Here is a 25817-nt window from a genome sequence, read left to right as displayed (position 1 = left end):
ACTAACTGCCGCTGATACAACTGTGGTCCGTAGCGTCGCGAAGCTCGGTAACGGCTTAAACAACTAGCAACTGCTGCTCGGCGTCATGGAGCTTGTAGCCAGCCGGTGTCACATGACTACCCGTCGTCACGTGACCAGCCGGCAGCCTCCTAATTTCTTGACCTTTTTTTTTTTACAGAGCTTTGGCAGAGTGCTAACGTTAGCTAACACATATTCGCTAACGTCACTGAAAAAAGACGGACATGAAATCATTGAAAAAACACATCAGAACACAAAACATAAAAGTGTGTTATATTCATTCTGGAAACTTTTCAGATGAATCAAACTTTTTTTGAACTGCCAATGTTTCCTTTTTCAAATTTAAATTTGAAATGTATTGTTAGGAGGAGAACCCCTTGAGGTGAAGCATCTCGTTTTCGAGGGGGTCCTCGAGACATAAGACAAAGACAATACAGCACATCGCTAAAGCTCTCTCATCCCGTCTCGCCTACTCTACCTGCCCCACCGACTCCTTATTGAAAACAAATCTGTGCATAAAACATATTGCAGTATTAAGAGGCACACAACATTTAGCTCATACATACACATATGCATACATATATATACATACATACATAATATACATACGCACACCTACACCCATACTCACATGTATACACATAAATAAAAGGAAAGGACAAAAAGTATCCAAAACATTTGGGTATATAAAACAAAAGTCCAGTCATACATGAGCAGCAACAGTTTGCAAGTACGTAGTTATGCAAGTAAGTAAAGAGCGATGTTTTGAAGGGAGTGCAAAGAAGTGACAGATCTTAGAGACCCAGGCAGGCTATTCCTGCCTGGGTCTCTGAAGTCTCTTTTATATAGACCTTAGTGGTCCCCTAATACTGGATCTGAAGTCTCTTTTCTTGAAATTCAGCCTTGGTGCAGAATTACAGCCACTAGAGCCAGTCCCACAATGAGCTTTACTTAGGATGTGCCATTTCTGTGTCTGTGTCTGTCTCATTCTGAGATAATTGAGAGACAGATGAAAGACAGATAGAGAACAATTAGGTACACAACAGTATGTAAAAAAAAGTCGAAAAAAAGTGTTAACAAAAGCGTAAAAAAGTGTCAAACGCAGAAAAAAAATCTGACAAAAAGCATCTAAAACTGAAAAAAAAAGTGCCAAAGAAGCGACAAAAACGTTGACCAAAGTGCCACGAAGTTTGTTTAAAAAAAAAAACACGCCTAAAAAAGGTCAAAAACTTTGAAAAAAGCTAAAAAAAAAAAAAATAGCATGTTTCTATCTAACCATCATGTTTTCCCAAATTATGTACAGCTCTTTAGGCATTTAGGCAATGCTATTTGGAAGTTCACAGACACTAGCCTTCTATTATTATATCTTTATCTTCAGGTAAGGACCAAAGGCCAGGCAACAGGAGTCCCCGGTGCCCCAATACCGGACAGGACAGGACAGGACAGGTTAATCTGGCCATGGTAATCAGGGAACAAACTCTAATCCCGATCCACTGGGAATACAAAGATAATTCAGCTCTTTTATCTGGCTTTGGGAATTCCAGTCCATCTCTCTTTTTAAAAATCCAACACGCATTCCTACACGCTTCAGAGGTTACGATCAAATTAAATCTGTACTTGCAGAATTCAATTAGGCTAAAGTAAAGAGTTTTCAAGCATCAAATATCCAATATTAAAGTCCTTGTTGTGGCAGTGTTGTGGTCAAATGTTTTACTCAACTGTGTGTCACCAATAGGATCTGTTCTGTGGTGTGTGAGATATTGAATGTGACAGCTGAACGGGTAGCAGTAGCTCAGTCAGTAGGGAGTTGGGTTGAGACCCGCAGGGTTGCTGGTTCAAGTACCCATACAGACCAAAGTATGGTGGTGGATTGGTAGCTGCCAGTTCACTTCCTCCGCACTGCCAAGGTGCTCTTGAGCAAGACACCAAACCCCCCACTGCTTGGGGTGCCTTTCCATGGGCACCCCATCAAATCAAGTATTCTACCCAATTATTTCATTGAGTAATCAGATAAGAAATACTTTTACAGTGAACAGCAATAGCAAATATACAAGAAGCAACCTTTTTTATTGCCTAAATTGCATACAATAACAGGGATAGATGCTAATATTTTTAAGCACGGGCCGCATGAGCCACCAAGCCCCTTATTCTGTTGGCAAAAGTACATTTTTGGTGGCCCAAATGTAAATCTTTTTCGCCCCCTTCCCTTTCTTGCCTGTGGCTTTTTGCACTGGATATGCAAAAGAGCTGTTCACTAAGCACTAAATGTGACTGTACAAAGCTTACAGCAGGGCTATTCAACTACACTGTTCAGGGGGACACATTTTAAGAAGGCTAATACTGAGTGAGGAGAAAGAATAAAGAATGCAGGCCAGCATGGTCCGGTGACGTCATTCACGTGCATATTAAGTAGCCATGAGGTTAACCGCTCCAGGGGGGAGGGGCTGGTTTGTCTCCGGCAGCAGCTAAGTTTAAGCTTAAAATGATCCCAAACTTTCTGTCGTTTTCTCGTGCCTGTCTCTTCTCTTAACCCCTCACTATTTTCACTGTCTTCCTTCATTTTGTAATCTGCGCCGTCAGTCTTGTGTCCAGCGTCAGCCCATTGTGCGCTAGTAATAATCATCCGTGCAGAAACACAGTGAGCCGTACAGCGTTGGTTACATTGATTAAACGAAGCTTCGCGGCAAAGAATTTTGCATCGAGGATTTTTAGTAATTGAATTATTCGAGTTACTCGAAGAATCGTTTCAGCCCTAGTGTATAATAATAACAACAGGGTAAAAACATTGTAATTTCCCTTGCGGGATTAATAATATATAAATTATTATTATTATTATTATTATTATTATTGAACAAACAAATGGAAGTTACAGAACCACAACTCTGCCAGCAAAAATTAATATGAGATGCAACAGCACAATGAGAAAGGAAGAGAAAATTGACGGATGAGATCTTGGTTATTATTGTTATTTTGCTGGAGAGAACTGTCAGTTATTGATTCATACGGTTTGATTAATTGAACTTTTACTCCCTCTTTCTGGCACCTGTTTAATGTTCAGATTGTGTAAAGGCAGTCTGAGTGAGGTGCTGAGTTAACTTGGACAGCTTTATAGAGTCACAAAGTTGGCTGAACTTTATGGCAAACTGCACAGCTAATGAAACTATAGCATAAATTCCATCAGGAAGGCTAGAAGCCCCCCCCCTCCATTCCATTGGGCTAGAGTGCTTTCCATTGGATCAGAATACTGTCAGAGTACTGTACTGCCTGTTCTGCCAATTTTGACCAATTAACGTTTCCATGATGACTATCCAATTCTGATAACGGAACCAGTACTGCAATTGTTTTTTAGTTTTTTTAAAGGGGAAGCCCCCCCCCCTCCAGATATCAGATTTGCTACAGACATTCATGGAAATGAACTGTAATAATGTCTGGCATTTCCTCAGTTTTTCTTTACTTTCAGCTTATTTACAGCTGAAATAATATTTAAATATTGGGGGGAGGAGCAAATTCATGACCTTTCAATCATGACAGAGGCTTAGCAATGCTAACCCTGTTTACATTAAAATAGACCTAAACTTGTTTTTAGGTGTTCATTTTGTAAATTATGGTCCCATTTATTTCAAAATAGACAATGAAGCAGGGCGTGGCTAGACGCCGACCTGTTAATCATGGTAGGGTCTAAACAATGCTAACCATGGCGCTGTGTACGTTAAAATAGCTGTGAACTTGTTTTTGGGTGTTTCCCGTGTTTTCATCTGAAACTTTGACCCTCTCATTGTGTTTCACTCACTGTTACGTCATCAAAGTTAATTGTGTAGCGTTCTGCCAACCAAGCTAGCTAGCTAGCTACCGCTAACGTTAAGGGAAAGTTTGCCGATTTTCTGTACTGAATGGCGGCAGTACCTGGAGGTCCTCGTTTACCCGCCGGTAAATCTCCACTGGATGACTCGTTGGATGATTATTTTTCAGGAACCCTGTCACAACCACTGGAGACAGGGTTGGGATTCCACCGGGCGCATTTCAGAAGCGTCCCAGAAACAATTCTCCGGTCTGCTCCGCCTAAAATACAAGCCTAGTCTATTTTTGACGGCACCACGACTTTGAACAGAGCAGATCGAGCTGGGTAGACACTGTATGGGAAATATAGGCATGAAATAATTTTGAGGATAAATGCATTTTTAATGACTACAACACAGCCACAGACCCTTAATCCATCTCTCTTAACTGGACTTTTATTATTTCTATTTTATGTGCTACAGCTCAACATAGTGGTAATTAACAGCAATAAACCATTAAAGCAATCCAAAAAAAAGAAACCATTTAACCATGTTGCCAACTTAATTACTTATGGTTGAAGCACAAACAGACTCTGACAGTGCAAATATAGTAATGTTGTTACTCTGTCGGTAGGAAAAACAATGAATCTGTCTTTTCTTTGGAAATACAAAGATACTGAAGCAAATAAATGTGTTTCTTTTGAACATTTTTAGATAACCCTCGTATGGTGAGTCACGTCCCAGTCACCATCCAGGTCCTGGACGTCAATGACAACATTCCAGCCATCTCCAGGGGCAACAGTGCCGTCATCGTGTGTGAGAGCACCAAAAATGGACAGGTGGGTTGCTAATGCTCCAGCATAGGAGAACAAAAGAAAGTCTGTGGGTGTTTAAGTCGCAACTGGATAATGATGTCATGGACTTAAAATTGGATTAACAAAAAACTTTTGAGAAAAGCAGTACACTAGTAGAAGACATCTCATTACCAAACAAGAGAAGAAGTCATGATACTGTAGAAATGGTGATTTCAATTTTACATTTACAATTTCACAGGACCTCCACTGACCTGCGAACTTTGCAAACAAAGGTTTTCAGTGCAAAATCAAATGTACATGTATTGATATGTTACACCAGAAACACACCCAGCACGCTGAAGCGCCGCGAATAGCCGTGAAGCAGAGCTATTTTCATTTTGGCACCCATGTTATCCAATCTGTCCGGCCACACCGGCTGCCAGAGTGGCCGCGCCAGCCTGCGCGCCAGCCTGCGTGCCAGCCTGCGCGCTACAGCAATTGTTTAAGCATCTAGTCTGTTTCTTCCGCGGTAATCACATACAGGAAGGCCACAGTGCAGGATACTTTACAAAATAAACCAAATTTCAAAATAAAACACCCAGGTTTATGGTGATTTTGACAAATCACGCGATTAGGCACATGGCAGACAGACGGAGTGACACACACACACACACATTAATACTTTAAAGGCACTGACCGGTTTGCCTCTAAAGTATCGAGTATCTAATAATGCCTCGTCATTCAATACCAAATTTCAATACTAAAGGAGTAAATCTCATCAGCGTCAGTGAGCCAATAAGCACGCAGCATGCTTCTACCAAGATCTAATAATGCTTGTGATTGGCTGTCTTACATTACATGTCGTAGAGACCCGCAGGAAAAACTCTACGTTACGCACAGAGACAGGGCTGAAAAATAAATAAAGATATGTGCCATAATGTTGTAATTTCTTTTTGTTTTATAAAATTGGTATTGTTTAGGAACCGGTATCGAAGTCACAGTATTGGTATCGGTACCGGTATCAACCCAAAACACTCACTGGGGGAGAGAGAGAGAGAGAGAGAGAGAGGCGTTTTGTGGAGTGGAGAGGCGAAGGATCGTCTGGTATGAACAGTCAGGTGGGGATCAGGCTCGAATCTACGCTTTACAGCTTTCGCGGTGCTTGATCGTGCGGTGTGTTCCAGGGGTTATGCTTAACTAACGTAATGGAACAATAGGACGCTTTTTATAAAATGATTGCCATCTATGAGTCGGGTGTTTGGTATCTTTCAGCAACTGAGGGAGCCCAACTTCCAAACATGGGAGAATAAGTTGAAGCAAGCCGTATTCATTCAGTAAAAGAGAATGAAAATAGAGTTTTATTGATGGCAGGAGTGAAGTTTAGCACCATTAAGCCTCAGACCCCACACTCCCTTGAAAGAAGACTATAAGGCAAAAAGAAGCCCAAAAACACTATATTCTTCCTTTTCCCTGCTGTTCTCCCTTCTCCTCTGACCCTTTTCCCCAGCTGAATTCTGGGACCACTGGAATCATGTAATCCCCTAGTAGCACGGAACGTGTCGAAAGGCTGGCATCCATAAAACTTGACGCTTATCTTATTTTGAGCCACACATAAATGCTAATGATCCCTGTGACATAAAATAGCGCTAACCCAAAGTGCTGTGGCAGTGTTGCTCTCCGCTAGTTTCAGTCTCTTTAAAGTTCAGCATCTTTATCTTCTTTTGCTTTTAGGTCTAAATATTGTATTAAAAATAAATATTGTATTAAAACTGTTGTCACTTTATCCGGTTACACTTTACTTGAAGGTATCTACATAAGAGTGACATGACACTGTCATGAACGTGTCATAAAAATTATAAACAATTCATAGGGTTAGGGTTCATGTGTCATGACTGTGTCATGACAGTGTCATGTCACTCTGTAGATACCTTCAAGTAAATAGTTACCCTTTATCCTGACAGTAGCACATTAGACAGATAATCTGTGTAAGAACAAAATCATGATCCTCTGCCTCCCCCTAGTGCTCCTAATGGCATTTGCAAGTTTCCACCGCGCCCAAAGATTAACAACCAATCAGAGCCGAGGAGTCTCTCACGCAGTGTCAGTGACTGCTCGTGAACTGCGGTCAAATTAGGCAGCGCTGATTCAAATATGAATCAAGACTCCGTTGCTGCATTGTCTCTTTCTCCCCTCAAATGTTTTTTTGAAACCCATTTTACTGTTTAGCTGCAATATGAGAAAGTGTGCTCCAGCCATTGGTCAAAAACGTCCTCATCCTTTCCTTATGCCATTAGGAGCAGAGGAACGTGATTCATGTAGTACTGTACATTGGATATAGTGACGGCTTGAGCAAATATGACAAAAAAAAAAGCTATTTTTATGAAAGTTACCCACTGTACCTTAAAGTCTTCCCTGTTTAGTCCTATCACTCACAGAGTTGTTGCCCATTATACACCAATCGAAAGAAACACTACAGGTCATGTTGACATCGCCACAGAACTGAATTGCCAATTGCAAATTAAACCTAAAAATGTGAATATAACCTGATGTTCAGCATTCAAACACAGGCACATGAAACAAATGTTATACACCACTTAACACATTCATCCTCTCACACACACTCACACACACACACACACACACACACACACATACACACATACGCACGCACGCACGCACACACACACGTTTACATTCATGTTGATCTGTAGCCTTTTTGTTGTGTGTCTGACACCATCAGTGGGGGATTTATCAGCTGAGCTGCAGACTTTGCAGCTTCTTGAACCCATAAATCATTCAGACTGTGGAGCGTGCTGATGCTTCCTCTGCTGGGCCAGATAGCAGCAGAGACGATCATATTAAAGTTAAACATCCCCCCCCACACACACACACACACACACTGCCAGCCCCTCTCTGCTCCACAGCACGACCAATTCTGAACCAGGTATGATAAAACACTTTTTTCTTTGCGAAGCGCGAAGGCACAGATCTGCATCATAGCAACGGCTGCCACCATGTACGCACGCACGCACACACACACACACCAACCACACATATCACACACTCTCATCTGTCATATTATAGATATTGCACTCTCTTATTATCTGTCCACCACTTTCTCTGCTTTTTATGCAAATGTAAGTGTGTGACTGTGCATGAATGAGTAATCATTTAACTTGGCTTCAGGCAACAGACAACACATGCTAACACAGTTTATGTCGCGGGAGGATTCATTTTTTTTGCTGGCATTGCAACAGATTGATGCTATGCATGGCACGTCAATCTGGCATGACAATTTTTTTCTGCTACATCTGGGGACTCTGGGGAGTTGCTACATGTGTGCTACATTTACATTATTGATTGCAAAACGATGAGACGGGCTATTTAGGTTGTGGGGCATACAAAACGTATACTCATTTCATGTTTGCTGTGCTAAGTGCATGGAGAAGATACAACCCTAAGGGCCCAGAGCACACTGTTGTTTTTTTACTTGCTTCTTGCATGTTAGAAACAGTCTGTAGTACCTGCAGAGGAGTGGGATAGTGTTATTTTAAATGCAGTCTGTGCTGTGATTACTGTTAACAAATGGCAGATTTTCTGTTTTCTGAAAAGAACACTGGGTATATAACATAGATCAAAATGTTTAGGGATTATGTTACCATTTACAATGATATAAAGGCAATCTGTGCATTCGGTGAGCAAGCCTCCCATTTTCCACTGTCACATGAAGTCAGAAGACAAAAAGAATGTATTATATTCAGGTTTAAGTCAGAAGCTTCAGTAAAAAATAAACTTAGAACATAGTCAAGGACAATTATCCATATCCAGACTGGTGCTTAAATAAATAATAAATACATAAATAGCGTCATCCCTCTGAAATGTTTATTCCATGTCTTTTATGTTCTCGTTGTGTGTTTTCTCAGTGTATTGATAGGGACGTTATTTTGTATCAAGTCATCTCCTAACTGTAGGTGGAGCTGCCGCTCTTGGTATATATATATATATATATATATAGCCTGTTTTTTGTTCATATTGATGTTCACCTGACAAAGACACTGCATTAAAGCTATAGTATTAATTGGAATCCTGCTGTGATCTTGCAAATGTAGCAAGTGTCATTTAGTTCTGCTTCTGAAGACATTTAGCAGAACTGTCCTCTAAGAAGAGAAGCGTCACCACATCTATCATCCTCATTGTACAACAGACATTGCTCTTTGTCTTCACCTGCACAGCAAACAAGAAGGGCTGGATGCTGCTTGAGTAAAGTTTAGATATAAGTCATAAGTGAAAAACACATGACTGTAAAAAATGTGAGAAATGATAGGGCATCTGAAAATATCTTCATCTTAGTTATTCAGTCAAGGACATATGGACTCATCTGTGCTAGCTGTCGACCATATGGCATCAGCTCTCATGGGAGTGCAAGACATTACTTACCGCAGTGATGTTGCATGCCAGTGTTCCACACTGCCGGCAGACTTGAATTTCATAGAGAATTATTGTGTTTATACAACAACGTGTCAGACAGTAGAGCTGGACTTTATAGTCAATCCTTTATGAAGTGGATATTGCAAAAAGCTACTCAAATAAATTGTAAGTCTGAATAGGAGTATGATGTGGAGTCACACTCAACTATCCCCAAGCCTAAAGCTTGTCGGAATGGCACAGAGTCATTGTCAAGGAGTTTAACTAATATTCTAGCTTTAGCTGGTTAACCAAGGGCGTAGGTTTAGTCCCAACGTTGGGGAGAGGACATTATAACCGGGGGGGTCTGGGGGTCGTCCCCCAAAACCTTTGCAGTGTCAAACACTTCATTTCCTGTCTGAAATTGTTGGAAAACAAATATTTAATAGTAAGAAGTAGGGCTGGATCCGAATATCCGACTATTCAGATATTACTTTGTTGGGTAGTCGTTCGATATTACATTTTGGGATTCGAATATTCGTGTTTTGTATTTTTCTTCAATGCTGTAAAAACGTTAAGACGGATTCAACTTTTGGAGAAACACAACCCTAAGAAGCAGCTCTAAGAAGGATATAAATTGTGTTTTGAGCCCCCCTAAATGGTTATTTTTTACCTCTTTTTGGGCAGTGGGTTATCTTTAATATTTTTTGAGGGGGACAAATCCCCTGCACCCCACCCCACCCCCCGAAATCTACGCCTATGGCTGTAGCTGTACCATAGTGTGTAACTTTATTACCATTTAAGGTGTTTCTGCCCAGCCCAGGACATGGGAGACATAACATGTACTTCCTTAATATGTTATTCCTTAACCCTTTAAACTCTGCAATAGAAATGGTCCACCAGTGCCTAAATTGGTATTTTTGGTCATTTCTTGGAGTATCGTCAAATGCGTCATATACCAAAAATCAGTACAACCTAAGCTAAAAGGTTATGTCACTCAATAGACCATAATAATTAATAGAAGTATTGAAATTGTTATACATTTCTTGTCTTCATCAAATTTTACTAACTAAACACACAAAACATATTGATCCAAAAGAGTAATAAGCGTACAAACATTTCTTTACTCACATTGTATTGTGAACATTTTATGCTTGTTATCTATCAATATTCTTTTTAATCACTCTTGACCTGTTTGTGGTCGTTTGCCCTTTAGTGACTGATGTAATGAGTGTAGCACCTTGGTTGTTCTGGGTGTATCTTCAGGTAGCCAACGCTCCCTTTACGCACAATCACAACTGTTGATGATTCTTATCAAGGGCTTCACTGCCCATTCTCTCCAAGGACTCTGATGAAGATGTAACTTTACATCGAAACGTTAGTCACTGTTATGCACCTTAAAAAATAAAAAACTATAACTTAAGAAGACATCTGTGTTGCACCGGCGATCTGTTTACTCTACATCTTCTTAATAGATTAGAAGAATATAATAACATCAAACGGAAGTGGATTTGGACACGCCATGCGCTTAGGTTGTTAAAATAGGGCCCCAAGTCTCTTGCTTTGGTCTGAGGCTCTGGTGGATTTTTAACAAGTATCTTCCAGGTCTGGCTCTGGTCCCAACTGGATCTGGTAACACCATGGGCAGCAACACATTCACAAACATCTGGCATTCCGCTGCACATTTCCGTCTCTGTCGTTTGGTTGTCGATGCAGCGAGGCTGAGATCGCTAAAGCAAAACTTGTAGGAGCGGCTTGTCACTGAAATGAGAATAGCTGGTCCCACCTTATGAACAGCAATGTTAACTTAACCGCTGTATACTGTAACAGCAAGGATGCTGACACTCCCCCAAACACAGCGGGAGAACCTCTTGTAGTAGAGCTGTTGATCCAAAGCAAAGATCCTCTATACTAAAGAAAGAGCATTTCAAGTGTGGATGGATAAAAATATATATTTGTTTAATTAACAAATATTCTCTTTTGCTAACTTTAGAAGTTTACACAGCTAAAAAAAAATATATTTAGCATCACGGAGATTAGTCTTGTTAGACGTTAGCTTATCTGTGTTGCCAGATCTGGCGAGAGTTTGTTCCTGAGACAGAAACAGGTCTCAAACAAAGTTAATTTTCTCCTGATGTGTCCTTCTGTCGTTCCATTTTAGTGTCAGAATGTTCTGCAGATATGTGGCTTGTTAAAAAAAAAAAAAAACTACAGGGCGAAAGAATCGCTCATAATGTGTGTTCACGTTAACTTCTCCCGTTGGAATCAGTACAGTCAGGACCTGCCGCTAGTCTCCTAAAGAGGCGTGGCAGTGGCAGAGCCAACGCAACACAGATACAGGAAACTACTCTGAGTTGAGGCGCCTCGGTTCTAAATCGTCTCCGTCTTTATTTTTGGCCACTGCATACAAATGTCCTTTTTCTTTGTTCTCGGTTAGAAAAAAAGTTGCATTGTTTTGGCAAAACAACCCGCCATTAAACACTTCACAGAGGTTGCCAGTCTCTCAACTCAACAGCTGATTAATAAGCAGTTTGCACCTTAAAGGTCAACGCCCATAAAAAAAAAAACTTTATTCCACATTAATGAAACAATATGTGACGGTTCAGAAGGATATCATTTTTTTTAATTCAACCTATATTTAACCAGGTAAGACCTATTTAGATCAAGGATCTGTTTTGCAAGGGATAAAGGATATGAGGATGAGAAAAGGAAGGAGAACATCAGGGATTTGATTAGGGTTACTGATGATGTTTCCTGCCAACTCAGACTGTGTGCATTGGAGAATTTCAAACAAATAATTTATTCTCAGCCTCTTCGTTTCTTGCTGGCTTTTGTTTCCATCATGTATCTCCATTTGCATTTCTTGTCTTCTCGGTTGCCCTTTGTTTTTGTTTTTGTTCCTTCACATCTCTTCTGTTTTTCTCCATCAGGTGATTCAGACCGTCCGAGCAGCAGATCTTGACAACTTTGCAAATGGAAGGTTTTCCTTCTATGTGCCTGCTGAGCTTCCTGCCAATCCAAATTTTACTCTGAAGGACAACGGAGGTAAGACTCTAGCGAGCACACAAATATCCACATCCATAATATGCATACAAATTCATCAGAATGCAGGAACTGATAATACATGTATTTTTATTTATATAGCGCTTTACATGGTACTCAAAGACACTTTGCAGTAAAACCAGCACATTAAAAAACAGACGAAGCAATCAAAGCAACACATGAAACCAGTAACTAACAGTAGATAATATGTGACTAATGCAGGTGGAAAGCTAATCTGAATGAGTGATTTGAAGTGTCCAGGTCAGTACAGTCCCAGATGTGTATGGGTAGGGAGTTCCTGATGGAGGGGGCTGCGATGGTGAAAGCTCTGTCACCCCAGGTACGGTGCGTGGCCCTGAGTGGTGGGGAGAGGAGGTTTGCGTCAGAGAAGGAGCCTGGTTATGGAGGGCTTTGTGGGTGAGGAGGAGGACTTTAAACTGGATGCGTTGGGGAACAGTTAGTCTATATTCTCGACGTTCCACGTCCGGGATTGCTCCGGTGCCAAAGGAAATTCCGCCAAATGCATGTCTTTTCGCCAATGTCCGTTTCCTTCCGCTTTCTTTGTGTTGGAATTCTAAACTCCGGTGGATTTACGAGGACTATGGCTAACTGCTCCTCAGATCTCTGCAGGGTAGATCCAGACAGCTAGCTAGACTATCTGTCCAATCGGAGCGCCCAAGATGATTGTGATTGGTTTAAAGAAATGCCAATAAACTAGAGCACATTTTTCTCCCATCGCGGAATGCTATGTGGACTAGCCAGACACTCCTCTGCTCCGCAGCAGAGTTTTGGATGTACTGGAGTTTATTTAAGGCTGTTGCAGGTGAACCGTAGAGGATGCTGTTGCAGTAGTCGATTCTGGAAGTGATGAAGGTGTGAATCAAAGTTTCGGCAGCAGAGAAGGTGAGTGATGGGCAGAGACAGGCAGTGTTTTTGAGGTGGAAGAGACAGTTCTGGTTATTTGGTGGATGTGATTTTCAAAAGTGAGGTTGCTGTCGAAGATGACTCTGAGGTTACGGATGTGTGGGGATGGAGACAGGGTGGAGTTGTTGACAAGGAGACCGAAGTTATAGGTGTCCTTTGTGAGGGATTTCGGGCCGATGATAATCAAGTCAGATATGACGTTCAAAGTTTCCTGAGGACCCGGAGGAACCCCTTAGTGTGTCCTCCCAATGTTAAAATGAAACCTAGGCCCTTGTCTCTACATTGTCATGTGGATGGATCCACGATCATAAAGAATATTACCTGTATAGACCGAGTTAGCTTATTCAACAAGTGTGTTTTACTGTACTTGCTTAATGTGCTGTTTTGTCTCCTTCACCTTTCTCGTACCATCCTCCCTATCACCTACCTCCTTCCTGCACCACCCTGTCCTCACTGTCCCCCAGACAACACTGCCAGTATAATATCTCATCGGCGTGAGGGCTTCAGCCAGGACAGAGACCCGGAATTCTTCAGCCTGGTGTTGGTCGTGGCTGACGGCGGGGAGCCTCCTCTGAGCAGCACCGCTACACTCTCCCTCAGGGTGTGTGTGTGTCAAAGGAACACCAGGGAGCGCAACAGCAACAATGTCTGTCAGGCCCAGGCTTTCCTGTCTTCGGCTGGTCTCAGCACTGGGGCTTTTGTAGCCATATTGCTTTGTATTGTCATATTATTAGGTAAGTATGTGGGTGAAAAGTCTGTGTCTTGTATTTCCAATAAAGATATAAAATGCTTGGAAATGGAAGTACCACTGATTAAAGACCCTATGTGTAGAATTTTGTGTTATATAATAACACAAAATTATTATTTAAAAATGATTCTTATTGCATGAAAATGTGACAACCCAGGTTTAAATCTGTGCCACCCTATGCGCTTTGGCTAGGGCCTACTCACCCACTGGCCAAAGCCTGACGCCCATAAACGTCCGGAACACTAACACACTCTTCTAATGGGTCATAAGGGATGATTGAGAGGGATTACGTTTATATGTCTATACATATACATTTTTTTGTTAAAATTCTACTCATTTGAGGGGTTTAATGCCCTATGTGTAGACGTTGTAGACAATCCCAGTAAAAATTGGTGCAGTCTATGTGTTGTCTTTGCCAAAGTTGGAAATTCTTCAATGTTCATCACGGTTTTAAAAAGGTTAAAATGTATTCCTCTCATTGGACAAACCTGATTCCATCACAGTACGTAATGCATCTGATTTAGTACTTTTGTTATGATATAAAACACATTTATTTGTTCTATTTGTGTTTTAAATGGAACTATTCTTGTATTGAGGATTTCCCAATCAGTCTTTTCAATAAGTAGTACATTAGTGTGTAGTACCTAAACATGAAAGCTGATTCATTAGCTCCCAAACAGAAAGAACGTTGAGTAGACTGTGACACATTGTCTTGAAATATCTCTCAAACAGCTTGCCATGAATAAAGTACATTGGATGTCCTTGGTTTTCTCTCTTACTCTCTGTGTGTATGTCTCTTTGCCCTTTATCCTTTCTTTCTTCCCTTTTACCTCTCCTTCTCACTTCCTTCTAGCCATAGTGATGCTATTCACCCAGCTGCGAAACAAGAAAGCAAGCAAAGAGCCGTTGATTCTCTCTGAAGAGGACATCAGAGAAAACGTGGTAACCTATGACGACGAGGGAGGCGGAGAGGAAGACACGGAGGCCTTTGACATTGCCGCACTTCGAAATCCCAAAGCCTCCGAGCCTCGCAGGAGGTTCCACACCTACCTTGGCCATGGGCCAAGCCCATACGGAGAGGAGGATGAGATCGAGGAGGACACGATCGAGGATGGCGAGGAGGGGATTATGGTGGTGAGGAGGAAAGCACGGGAGTTAGATCGCGGGAAATACAGCCCGGAGTTGGAAACTACCTGGTTTGTCATTGACTGCGTTCCGCGAGAGATCAGCCAGTCGGCGCCTTCGCTTCTGCTAGACGGTCAGGACATCATTCAGCAGATCATCCAACAGAAGGTGGCCGAAGCGGACTCTGACACACGGGGCCCACCGTATGACTCGCTTCAAACGTACGCCTATGAAGGCCGTGGGTCCTTGGCCGGCTCAGTCAGCTCTTTGGGCCTAAATGCGGCAGTGCCCGAACTAAACTATGCCTTCTTGGAAGACTGGGAGCCAGAGATGCAAACACTGGAACGAGTGCAGCTGGCTGCAGGTCAAGCTAACCCTGCCACCTAAAGATTTCCATCAGAAGGTTTTTTCCTTTGGCCAGATTTGCTGAAACGGATTAAACATGGGTGCGGGGATGCAAAATGACTGCCGCAAAAAGCTGGCAAATGGGAACTGTGATATCATGTGAAATCAGAGGATAAGAAAAGCCATTTATTTGTAACAGGAGAGAAGAACACAGAGGCTGAAGGGAGATTTTGGGAGAAAAAAATCCTAGCTCAAGTGCATTGCTAAAGTGTGGGACAAAATACACTCTGACAGAAGACCAGAGTTTTAACATGACAGGTGAGCTAATGGGGTTCTCCCCCTGCTCTGCTTGTTGTGTGTGTTAGTTGAAAAGGTACAGCTATTCCGTGGCCCAAAGGATTCTAGCCTTGATCTTCACGGTTGCTAAAACATTTACAAAACCCAGGGCTGTATACCAAATTGGCTTGGAACATGATGACCCACTGTTCGCGGGTCATATCACCAATCATCCATTGGCTTGAAATATGGGAACATATGGGGAGTTGTATTTATTTCTTATTCATAAAATAACAAAGAAAGATCTAGAGAAAACTGATGGCTGCAATGGAAGGTGCACAAGTTGTAGATGTTCTAAAGGTCAAAGAAAGCTACAGGCCCTGCCCTGATTATTGTTAAATTATTAACTCATTCTGTAAGGTCATAGAACCTTAAAAATGTTTGCAGCTTAACAACCCCTAACCTACACTATTATAAACAGAAACTATACTCGTTCTCCACAATTCAAGCATAGATTTTCTATTGACCACAGAGTTCTCACCCACTGTCTGTCACCACAGTCTTATTGCAGCTTTTCTTCTTATCTTGTATCACCAGCAGGAAATTCGTCATTAAAACTATTCTACTACATTATTCACAAACCTTCCAAAACACAGTTGAAAGGCTCCAACGAACTTAAAACAGGTAATAAAGAGGGGGCACATCAGTTAGGTTCATTTGAGGCTTTGGTACAAGGTTCCTTCACGTTCCGCTGTGTTTTAGAAACTTGGACGTTTCAGATATACAATATTATACTGTCAAATCACAACAGAAGTTGTCTCAGTACACTTTCTATATTGAGTAGGTTAAGACCACACTATAATTTACAGAGACCCAACAATTTCTCCAAGAGCATGAGACAGCGTCGAGGAAAAACTTCCTTTTAACAGACAGAAAGCTCAAACAGAACCTGACTCTGGGTGCGATCAGTTGGGGAGAGAGAGGGGGAAATTCTTTGTTTGTTGTTGTCACTCTTGACAATTCTAGCAATATTATTTACGTAGCGTAATATCACAAACCACAAATTTGCGTCAAGGGGCTTTACAATTGGAACAGCAGGCGACACCCTCAAGAGACAACGATGACATGATTGTCTGAACTGTGCCAGAACATTAAGCAGAACCCATTATGTTTTATTTAATAAGTCCCTGCAGTGGAAAAAAAGGCTATTGGTAACACTAGCCATGTTTCCATCCACACGTTTTAATGCAAATTATGTAATATCGAATGCTTTATGGAAACAGTAAATTAACAGTGAATTTCATGAATATCGACACAAAGTTTGTACGTTTGATCACATCGGATTTTCTCTTAATCTGTAAATGAGGAAACGTTATTTGCGGACTAAATAATAAGTTGCGATTACGTTTTAGGTCATTTTATGGTTGCAACCGGCCATAAAACAAAGAAGTTTTATTTATTTCTGCCACGTATTTGCGCTTTCTTTGCCAACAAAGACAGATATAACTGGACGAAACGAGGAGACTTTTTTAAATTGCATTTACGAACGAAATATAACGGCTATTTTAGATGGCAAAAATCTTTGTCGTCTGGCCTTTACGTGCATCTGCATCATCATAGCAATGTTTTGACAGCGTCGTCGCCTTATTATAGCTTGATATGTTGCTATCAACTGGCACATAAGCACTATTACAACTTGCCCAATATGAATCATTGGTTACACTTTACTTGAAGGTATCTACATAAGAGTGACAGGACACTGTAATGAACGGGTCATAAACATAAACGTTTATGACATAACGCTTATTTTAGTAAGTGTCATTCGGTTTTTGTCATGACAAGTTATGGTTAGGGTTAGAGTTAGACAGTGTCATGTCACTCTTATGTAGATACCTTCAAGTAAAGTGTTACCGAATCATTTGTAGGTAGACGGCATGATCCATTTTGGCTAGCAAAACTTTGTTCGCAGATGTTTGCTTGAATGTTGAGCAATTCAGTGCGAAAATGAATGGAAACACCTTAAAATGTCTCAAATCAATTTGATATACCAATTTGATCGCAAAACATCATGTGACGTCATTATGAATAGGTATTTATTCAGTTTAAATGGATTGAAACACACTTTGTTTTTAGCAAACTTCAGATCATTCGATCGACAAGTGGATGGAAACATACTGTAGCTGTCAAGTGAAGTTTATAATCTAGATCATTTAATGCCAAATGCAAGACAAGACATGACCCCCCCCCTCCCACCCCTCCTCTTTCTTAACCTGGCTGACTTCTGTGAATCTATGGAAATTATTTCAGTATGCATATTTTCAATGGGTTAAAATCAATGAAAGGACTGTACCTTTTCAGATGTTTTCAGAGTGGAAATGAATGACTAAGTTGACTGAGGAATAATCAGGAAGATGGAGGAAATGAAGCCTATTTTCCCTGGTGTATATTTTTATCGGTGAATAAAAAGATCAGTGATTTCAGAAAATGGTTTGATCATGTGCTTTGATTGGTTTTAGATACATATGTGCTATCCTTGAACAGTGCCAAACTTTTGACTTAGTTTCTTTTATTAGGTCTGATGCAGCAGATGGCCATTTGGGGATTCTCATTACGTATTGTGATTAATATATCTTTTCTCTGAACCTCCGCTGTCTCTACAAAAAAACAACCAAAACAAAACACTCTTCTACTTGCTTTTTTCCATTTCTCTTTCTTTTCCAGTGCTCCAACTTCCAAAGGGAAAGAAATACCTCACACAAAGAACCCAAAAAGTGTTTTAATTAGGGCAACAGGAGTATTTTTCTTGTAATTATTGGCTTCAAATGCCTCGGAGTGCAGCTTTTGCATTGAGGGATTTGTAAATCTGCCGCTCTATGGTGTTTTTTGCCCCCAACGGCTCCTTCCAGGCAGCGCTGTGACCGCTGCCTCCAAGGCACTTAACCCTAACCATAACCATAACCATTGCCTAATTGACTTCAAGGCAGCGTTGCGACCGTTGACTTCAAGACACCTAACCCTAACCTTAACCTTAACCCTAACCATAACCAGTGCCTAATCCTAGTGCCTTCCAGGCAGCGCTGCCTGGAAGGAGCCATTGGGGGCAAAAAACACCATAGAGCGGCAGATTTTCAAATCCCTCAATGCAAAAGCTGCACTCCGAGGCATTTGAAGCCAATAATTACAAGAAAAATACTTCCTGTTTGCCTGTCGGTGTGCCTACATATCTCATTGCTGGAGGTCCAATAAGAGACATACATAAATCACTGTGAGTCTTTTGTAAAGCTTTTCCAATGATTAATACAGTTTCTATTACGGGGTTGTTATTTTGAATTAGCTGAGCTATTTAACACAGCGCTATTCAGCCTTTTAGAAATATGTTTGGTGCATGTAAAACATGAAAAATGACCGCATCAGCTCTTCACTGATTTGGCTTCATGCAGCATTTTCTTTTATCTCACGTTTAGCGGAGAATGCTCGCTTGCCTATTTTTAGGGGGTTGCTGGTTTACACTTCCTTAGATAAAGGCGAAAAAAAAGGTTCGAACATCACACAACCAATTATGAACACCATCCTTGGGTGTGCTGTTTTTTTATTCAAGAAGTAAATAGGTGTATTGATGCTCTTACTGTCTTTAAAAACAACAGAGACCTCAAACTGAGGGCTCAGCGTGGCTGGTGTAATAGCAGGGCTAAAAAATATGAATAATTCATCGCAAATGTAATTGGGGTTCTGAGTGAAGACAGCATTTAAAGGGCATCGCAGGGTAAACTGCAAATACCAGCTTTAACCATCGCACTTACAGATGGGATTGCAAAAAGCCAGTGTTCCCTTGCCAGACACAGTAAATGGAGCCACTAATGATCCTCATCAACACTTTCAACCAGCATCTGCTGGGGTTTCATTTTGCTCGGTTTTCACCATTTGAAAAAGGAACAAAGGCACAAACCAGAGCTACCATAACGTTCTCATTACAAATGATATATGTATATGTGAGTATGCATCTGATAAGAGTGTTCATTCATCAGTTAATTCCCTTCTGTTTTCTTGGGCCTGTTTTACAAAGCAAGTCCAACTTAGTCTGTCTCTCTCTGTGCAACATCCCAATTCTCTTCATTCAATCCTCGCTTGTTAGTAAGTTACAAATAACTCAGTTCAGTTCTGGAGCTGCAGCTTCGTTCTGGTTGCCAGCCAGGTGAGATGAGCAAAACACCTGTTTTCTGTTGTAGGCACCGTCGGCAGTACCAACCAGACATCGACTACCGGCTTCTTCTTCTTCACCCATTGGCTGATGGTGTGGATGCCCTACCACTAGGGCTGGGCAATATGAGGCTTCATTTTGGATATCGTGATATGGGATAAGGGCTGTCTTAAGTCGTTTTATCCACACTATTGATTTTATTTATTTTTTCACAGTAGTGGAGACATATAGCCTCGTATAAAACAAAATTGCAGAGCCTTTCAGATCAATGGATAGATCGATCCCCTGGTGCAAATTCACATCCGCAGTACACGAACAAAAGCTGCTTTTCATTTTGGTTGAATGCAAATGTAACCATGTTGTTCTACTGCAGCTGTAGGTGTCTGCAGCCACAAGATGGCAGCAAATACTAAGAAACAGGATCACGTGGTCTCATGTCAACATGTTTCAGGTATACTTCAGCATAAAGAAGCAAGGTGATCTACGGCAGGAAAAGAAAACTGTGGCAGTGTCCAACAAATCTCTTGAACATCTTGTGTGTCTGCCTGCATGAGAATCATGATTAGTGTAGTGGAATGACAGCAGTGGTGGAATGTAACTAAGTTCACTTGTACTGTACTTAAGTACAAATGTTGAGGTACGTGTACTTTACTTGAGCCTTTTTTTCCATGCTACTTTCTACATCTACTACATTTCAGAGAGAAATATTGTACTTTTTACTCCGCTACTTTAATCCGACAGCTTTAGTTACTACTATTATAAATTAAACTACCCAACAATATATTATAGGCCTAGACATCCAGCTGAAATGATTAGCCGATTAAACACTTGATTAATTGCAAGAACTGTTTTGATTGTTTCCAGTTTCTAAAATGTGAGGATTTTTCATTTTTGAACTTTTTCTTGACACTTTCAACCTTCTTTTTTTTTCTTTTTCTTTTTTTTGGGGGGGGGGGGGCACTTTAAACGCTCTTTTTGATACTTTAAGCTTTTTATCTTTCCAGTTTCTAAAATGTCATTGAGCACTTTTAATTTGAGCACTTTTAATTTGTAATACTTTAAGTACATTTTCCTGTTGATACTTACATACTTTTACTTAAGTAACATTTTCAATGCAGGACTTTTACTTGTAAAAAGATCTTTTATTAAGTGTGCTATTAGTACTTTTACTTAAGTAAAAGATCTGGATACTTCTTCCACCACTGACTGACAGTAGAACTGTATCATTTGCTGTGTAATTATCCTGATACAAATTGGGCTTCTGCCACATGTTAGACTGGTTTTGATGCCAACCTGATGTATTCTTACACTTGGACACCGTAGTTATGAGGGTGTGACGGTGTCTTCAGATCAAATGCACACAGACAAATGTCAGCAACTTGACCGGAGTTCAGCAGGTAAGAATGTCCTACTAAGGACATTTGATGAACAGGATAACAATAATCACATTATGTAGTATCCCAGTTTGATTACACTTAATTCTCAAAATATGACTTTTTTCAATATTGTGACTTTTTACAAAATTACAACTAGTCTTACTAATTATTCGGTTACACTTTACTTGAAGGTATCTAAGACTGATAATAAGAGTGACATGACACTGTAATGAATGTGTCATAAACATAAACAAGTCATAAGCATTTATGACATAACGCTTCTTTTAATAAGTGTCATTCGGTTTTTGTCATGAAAAGTTATGGTTAGGGTTAGGTTTGGGTTAAAACGCAACGCCCAGGATGGGCACAAGAGGTATTTTGTATTAAAGCCCAGAGCAGCAGCAGTTCAGTTCCGGATCCAGCTGTGCATCCATGAACATTTTTGTACAGAACAAGAACTGTGGATGTTGTCCCCCTTTCACAAAAGGATACCCTAACAGCCAGCATGAACAGTAGGAATGATTACAGCAGCCCAAAATGGTTCCACTGTACATTAAGGCACCTGGCTGACTAATTTATCCTTTAATGACCTGATCATAACATTCCAAACTGTAAACAACCAACATGTTTTATTTAATTTAAATTGTACGTGAATCTTCACCAATTATATATATATATATATATATATATGAGACATTTAAAAAAACTCATTTTCTAAAAGTATCATCACATGTCAGCCAGTCAGTCTGATATTTATTTTATTTGTAAAGAAGTACATAACATGGATTTTCTGCATTTTTTGCTTTCGCTCTGTTTTGCTGTAACCCGTATCCATACCGCATCCAAAAATATTTAGGGTTAATCATTGATAAAAACAGTAAAGTAACGTTACCCCTAGTAACGATGTATGAAAAATATAACTTAAGGTGCTCTAAGCGATGTTGGGTGACGTCACTTCTTGTTGACGTTCGAAGTATTGTCAAACAAAACGGAGGCTAGCCCGCCCCTCCCTCCTCTTCATCCCGTCCCCTTCCCCTCTCTTCCGCGCACTAACCCCCCCAACCCCTACCCCCAAATCCTTCTTGTCAGTTATTGCCTGGAACCCTGTTTGTTATGTTTGGTGGTGCAGGTTGGCACAGTTTGTTTTTGTTGGCTGTCTGTGGAGCCTGGGCTGTCTACAGAGACCTCGTTTTTTTTACAGTGTGTTCAGGGGACAGGCAGCTAGCAGATAGTGAGGAGATGTTTTCTGTATGTGACAAAAAAATGTTGTAGCCTAAAAAACGTGTGACATCGCTTAGAGCATCTTTAACAGTAGTTGTTATTTCTGCAAAATAAAGAGAAGATGCCAATGGCTACAGAAAACCGATACTCTCTGCAGAGACGTTTAATCACCAAAAACTAAGATCCACATCTATCCTGTTCCTTAAAACTGACATAGTGGTCCTGCTAAGCTGTCACACAGAGACAGCATGGAGAATGGAATAAAATATAAATCCAGGCCAAGAAACATTTAAAAGGGCAATTCCTTGCTATCCTAAAAAATAGACTCCTCCACCCCCCATACCAGACCAACTCAAAGTGAATATTAAACGAAAACATGACTCCAGTAGCCTGCTGAATGAGTGAGTATTGTTACGCCTTCACCGTAACAATTTTAAAAAGAGGATTGTGAATTTTGGTTCTGTTTTCTTGTTGTTTGTCTGTTTATGCCACTTTGATCCTTTGATGACACATGACATCATTTTTTTTCTTTCTAAATTACTGATCAGATCAAATCGGTAGGGCTGACAGGTGAAATCGTCAGAGGGGTGGAGTTGGTGCCACCGTGATGAAGACCCGGACTGAAGAAGGGACAGAGCGCCTCGGTGAAGCAGCAGTCGGTGAAGGAGTAGAGATGAACTGCAGCATCCACATCATAAAAGGAGACCAGACCCTCCTCGTAGCTCACAAACACCCCCACCTTCTGAGGACTCGAGTTTAGACTGAGTCTGACAACGGGGGTAGAAAGACTGAGGTAATCATTTACGTTCCTCAAAGCCACAGCCCAGTAGCCACTCAAAGGACTTAGTGGGATTGTTCCCTTCCTGTCCACTGACACTTTGACCACTCCCAGAGTCCAGTCAGTCTTCCCTGTAACCTGAACCTCGTAGTAAAATCTTCCAAAGGAGATGCTCTGCCGTGCCAAGACGATGACGTAAAGAGAAAATCTCTCCGGGTTGTCTGGTAGGTCTCTCCTCACCTCACCACACATGACTTGTTTCCCATCATCGGACAGGATGAGCCAGGGATTAGCTGTGCGGTGTTCAAGAATCACATCCGCAGCGTAATGCTGGACCCTCTTCAGCCTGGCCCCATGAAGCAGCTGGTTCTTCTCTGTGCTGATCACCTCCTCCAGCACAGCCACAGCTTTCAACACAGTCCCCTCGTATGACAGCGGACGGATGCTGACTTCTGTCCAGTTCTTGGTGCACAGAGCAGCGTCCATGGATGTGAAGCTCTGGAGGAAGTGAAGATGGTCTTGAATACGCGAGAGCTGCTGCACCTCAGCCGTTCTCTTCCTAAGTGCATGAATTTCTTGTTCCAGTTCTTTGATATAGCCGTCGGCCTGTTCTTCTGTCGTCTTCTGCCTCTCTTGAATCTTCTCAATAAGCTCGTTCAAGTCTCTCTCGGCCTTCTGGATCAGAACGGTGAAGGTACGAACACCGTCTGCGATCTCTCTCTCTGCATCTTTCTCACTGTGCATTTTTAAGCGTTCGTTTTTCTGGATCTTGAGCTTTCTGTCCTGAATCATCTGCTGGATTTCAGCCTCTTCCTGCTCCAGGTCGGCCTTCTTTGCTTCATATTCGTCTTTCAGAGAAGCAATATTGTGTGCCATGTGTTCTGAAACAGTGCAGTCCGAGCATACACACGTCTGGTCAGTTTTACAGAACAGCTCCAGTGTTTTATTGTGCTGCGTACACACCCTGGCGTCCATGTTCTCCACAGGATGAGTCAGGGAATGTCTTTTCAGTGGGCCAGGTGTTATATGAGGACTTAGATGAGCACTGCAGTAGGAGGCGCGACACGTTAAGCATGACATCACAGCCTTCAGTTTGGTTCCAGTACAGAAGTCACAGGGGACTTCTCCTGGTTTGGCAACTTCCCCGCTGCTTTTCTTTACAGCTGATTGCCTGAACTCAGCAGCCATCTCATTTATGAAAGTGTTGACAGACAGCTCAGGTCGTGTTTTAAATTGTTTTTTACACATGGGACACTGGCACTGAAAACTGTTAATAGTCCAGTGCTGTGTGATACAGTTTTTGCAGAAGTTGTGTCCACATGGTATAGTGACTGGATTAGTGAAAACATCCAGACAGATGCAGCACAAAAACTGCTCCTCAGACAGCAGACAGCTGGTACCTGACATGGCGATACACTGAGAACAAAAGTGAAAGTAACATTACTACGCATCTACTACACATTACACCATTATTTTACAATCTTTAAAATATAAATCGGATTATTGGTATACTTGATAAACATCTTTTTCATGGCAGACTTCATGTAAATGTTTTAACAGTACATACTATATTTTAATGTCAGTACAGTTCATGGGTGTGCTATGGCACTAAATAAATATAATTTAATACAATTGACTTTACCTGTATGAGTAAATGTTGGAGGAGAAAAGCCTGATGATCCTGATGAATTTGTTTTAAATCCTCAAACACAGAGACTCATGTTGAATGCAGTTCACCAAGTGCTCTGAGCTACTTAATCGTAAACAAGGAAATGAGTTTCTTTGTCATACCCACTCTTTCCGGAACTGCTGCCTCTCCTTCCCCCTGAACTCTGAGTGTGAGTATGTGTCATTCAGTTATGTCTTCCTCATTTGTGTTAGTTCTGTTTTTGTCACATTACTATGTTCTTGACAGGACAAGTGCCTTAACACTGCAGGGCAGGGATTTATAGAGTTTCAGTTTGTATTTTCCAAGGCACACTTTTAGCAATAAGTAGTCTTGCATTGCCAGACTTATCTCCACAGTGCTGCAGAGTAAGGTCCCTGGGATAGGAGAAAGACACGCTTTGTATAATCACAGCGAAGGTGGCTCTGGAAGGAACTTGTTTTGGTGGAAAATGTGCATGCCGCAAAAGAAAACACCACGTACAATATTAACTGTTCACACAATACAGTAACATGAGCTATTTAAATTAGCTGGATACATGATTAAATGTCATTTGCTCTTAATGCCGTGTGTACTTAATCCATCCTAAAACGTTCCAGTTAGATAGTAAATGCTGTAAAAAAAAACTGTAAATCTTTACAATCATTCCCTGAAAGAACCAAGCAGGCCTGCCTTATTGTTCGATCCAAAGTCTTTCCAATTAGTCCTTTTCAGTATGTGGCTTGCTAGTTGCTAGTAAGTTTGTTGTTGCATCCCGAAGCGAAGGGTAACACACAGAGCAGAAGGAGAGGGGCAACGCCTGACATAGGCAATAGAGAAACATACACCAAACTATATTTCAGTTTGCAAAACAGCAAATGCATGTTTCATATGATTTTTCATACAATCAACAGAATGACATGATAGCATCAAAAATGTTAGTAAAAATACAATTTTCTGGGGGCCACTTGGCATTTGCCTGCTTTGCCCAGTTGGTAATCCAGCCCTTAGTTGTTATACCAGCCAGCCTGAATGTCATTATGACACTCTTGTAAACAAAACTCTTTGTAACATATATTTTTACATTAGAAACTCATCTCCAATTTAATCAATCTGACTACAGTTTGACCACAGCAGCTGAGCACTG

At 41.1% G+C, this 25817-nt stretch overlaps 2 protein-coding genes across 2 annotated transcripts in view; one reads left to right on the top strand and one right to left on the bottom strand.

Moving 5' to 3' along the window:
* The window catches only part of LOC144526312 (cadherin-18-like), an 87290-nt gene extending 72072 nt beyond the window's left edge, over positions 1 to 15218 (top strand). Inside the window, exons 8-11 of the mRNA XM_078263720.1 lie at positions 4509 to 4633; positions 11923 to 12037; positions 13423 to 13692; positions 14560 to 15218. Coding sequence (XP_078119846.1) covers positions 4509 to 4633; positions 11923 to 12037; positions 13423 to 13692; positions 14560 to 15218 — 1169 coding nt within the window. The remainder of the gene's footprint in view (positions 1 to 4508; positions 4634 to 11922; positions 12038 to 13422; positions 13693 to 14559) is intronic.
* A 6549-nt stretch (positions 15219 to 21767) lies between these two features.
* On the bottom strand, positions 21768 to 24760 carry LOC144527103 (E3 ubiquitin-protein ligase TRIM39-like). The gene is made up of 2 exons (XM_078264988.1): positions 24668 to 24760; positions 21768 to 24441 (listed from the first exon to the last, which is right to left on the bottom strand). The coding sequence occupies exon 2, from the start codon at positions 24430 to 24432 to the stop codon at positions 22792 to 22794; it is 1641 nt and encodes a 546-aa protein (XP_078121114.1). The 5' UTR covers positions 24433 to 24441; positions 24668 to 24760; the 3' UTR covers positions 21768 to 22791.
* Positions 24761 to 25817: the final 1057 nt, after the last annotated feature.

The sequence above is a fragment of the Sander vitreus genome, chromosome 12 (assembly GCF_031162955.1).
Source record: "Sander vitreus isolate 19-12246 chromosome 12, sanVit1, whole genome shotgun sequence".
Classification (NCBI taxonomy): domain Eukaryota; kingdom Metazoa; phylum Chordata; class Actinopteri; order Perciformes; family Percidae; genus Sander; species Sander vitreus.
This window is presented reverse-complemented; position numbering and strand designations above follow the sequence as displayed.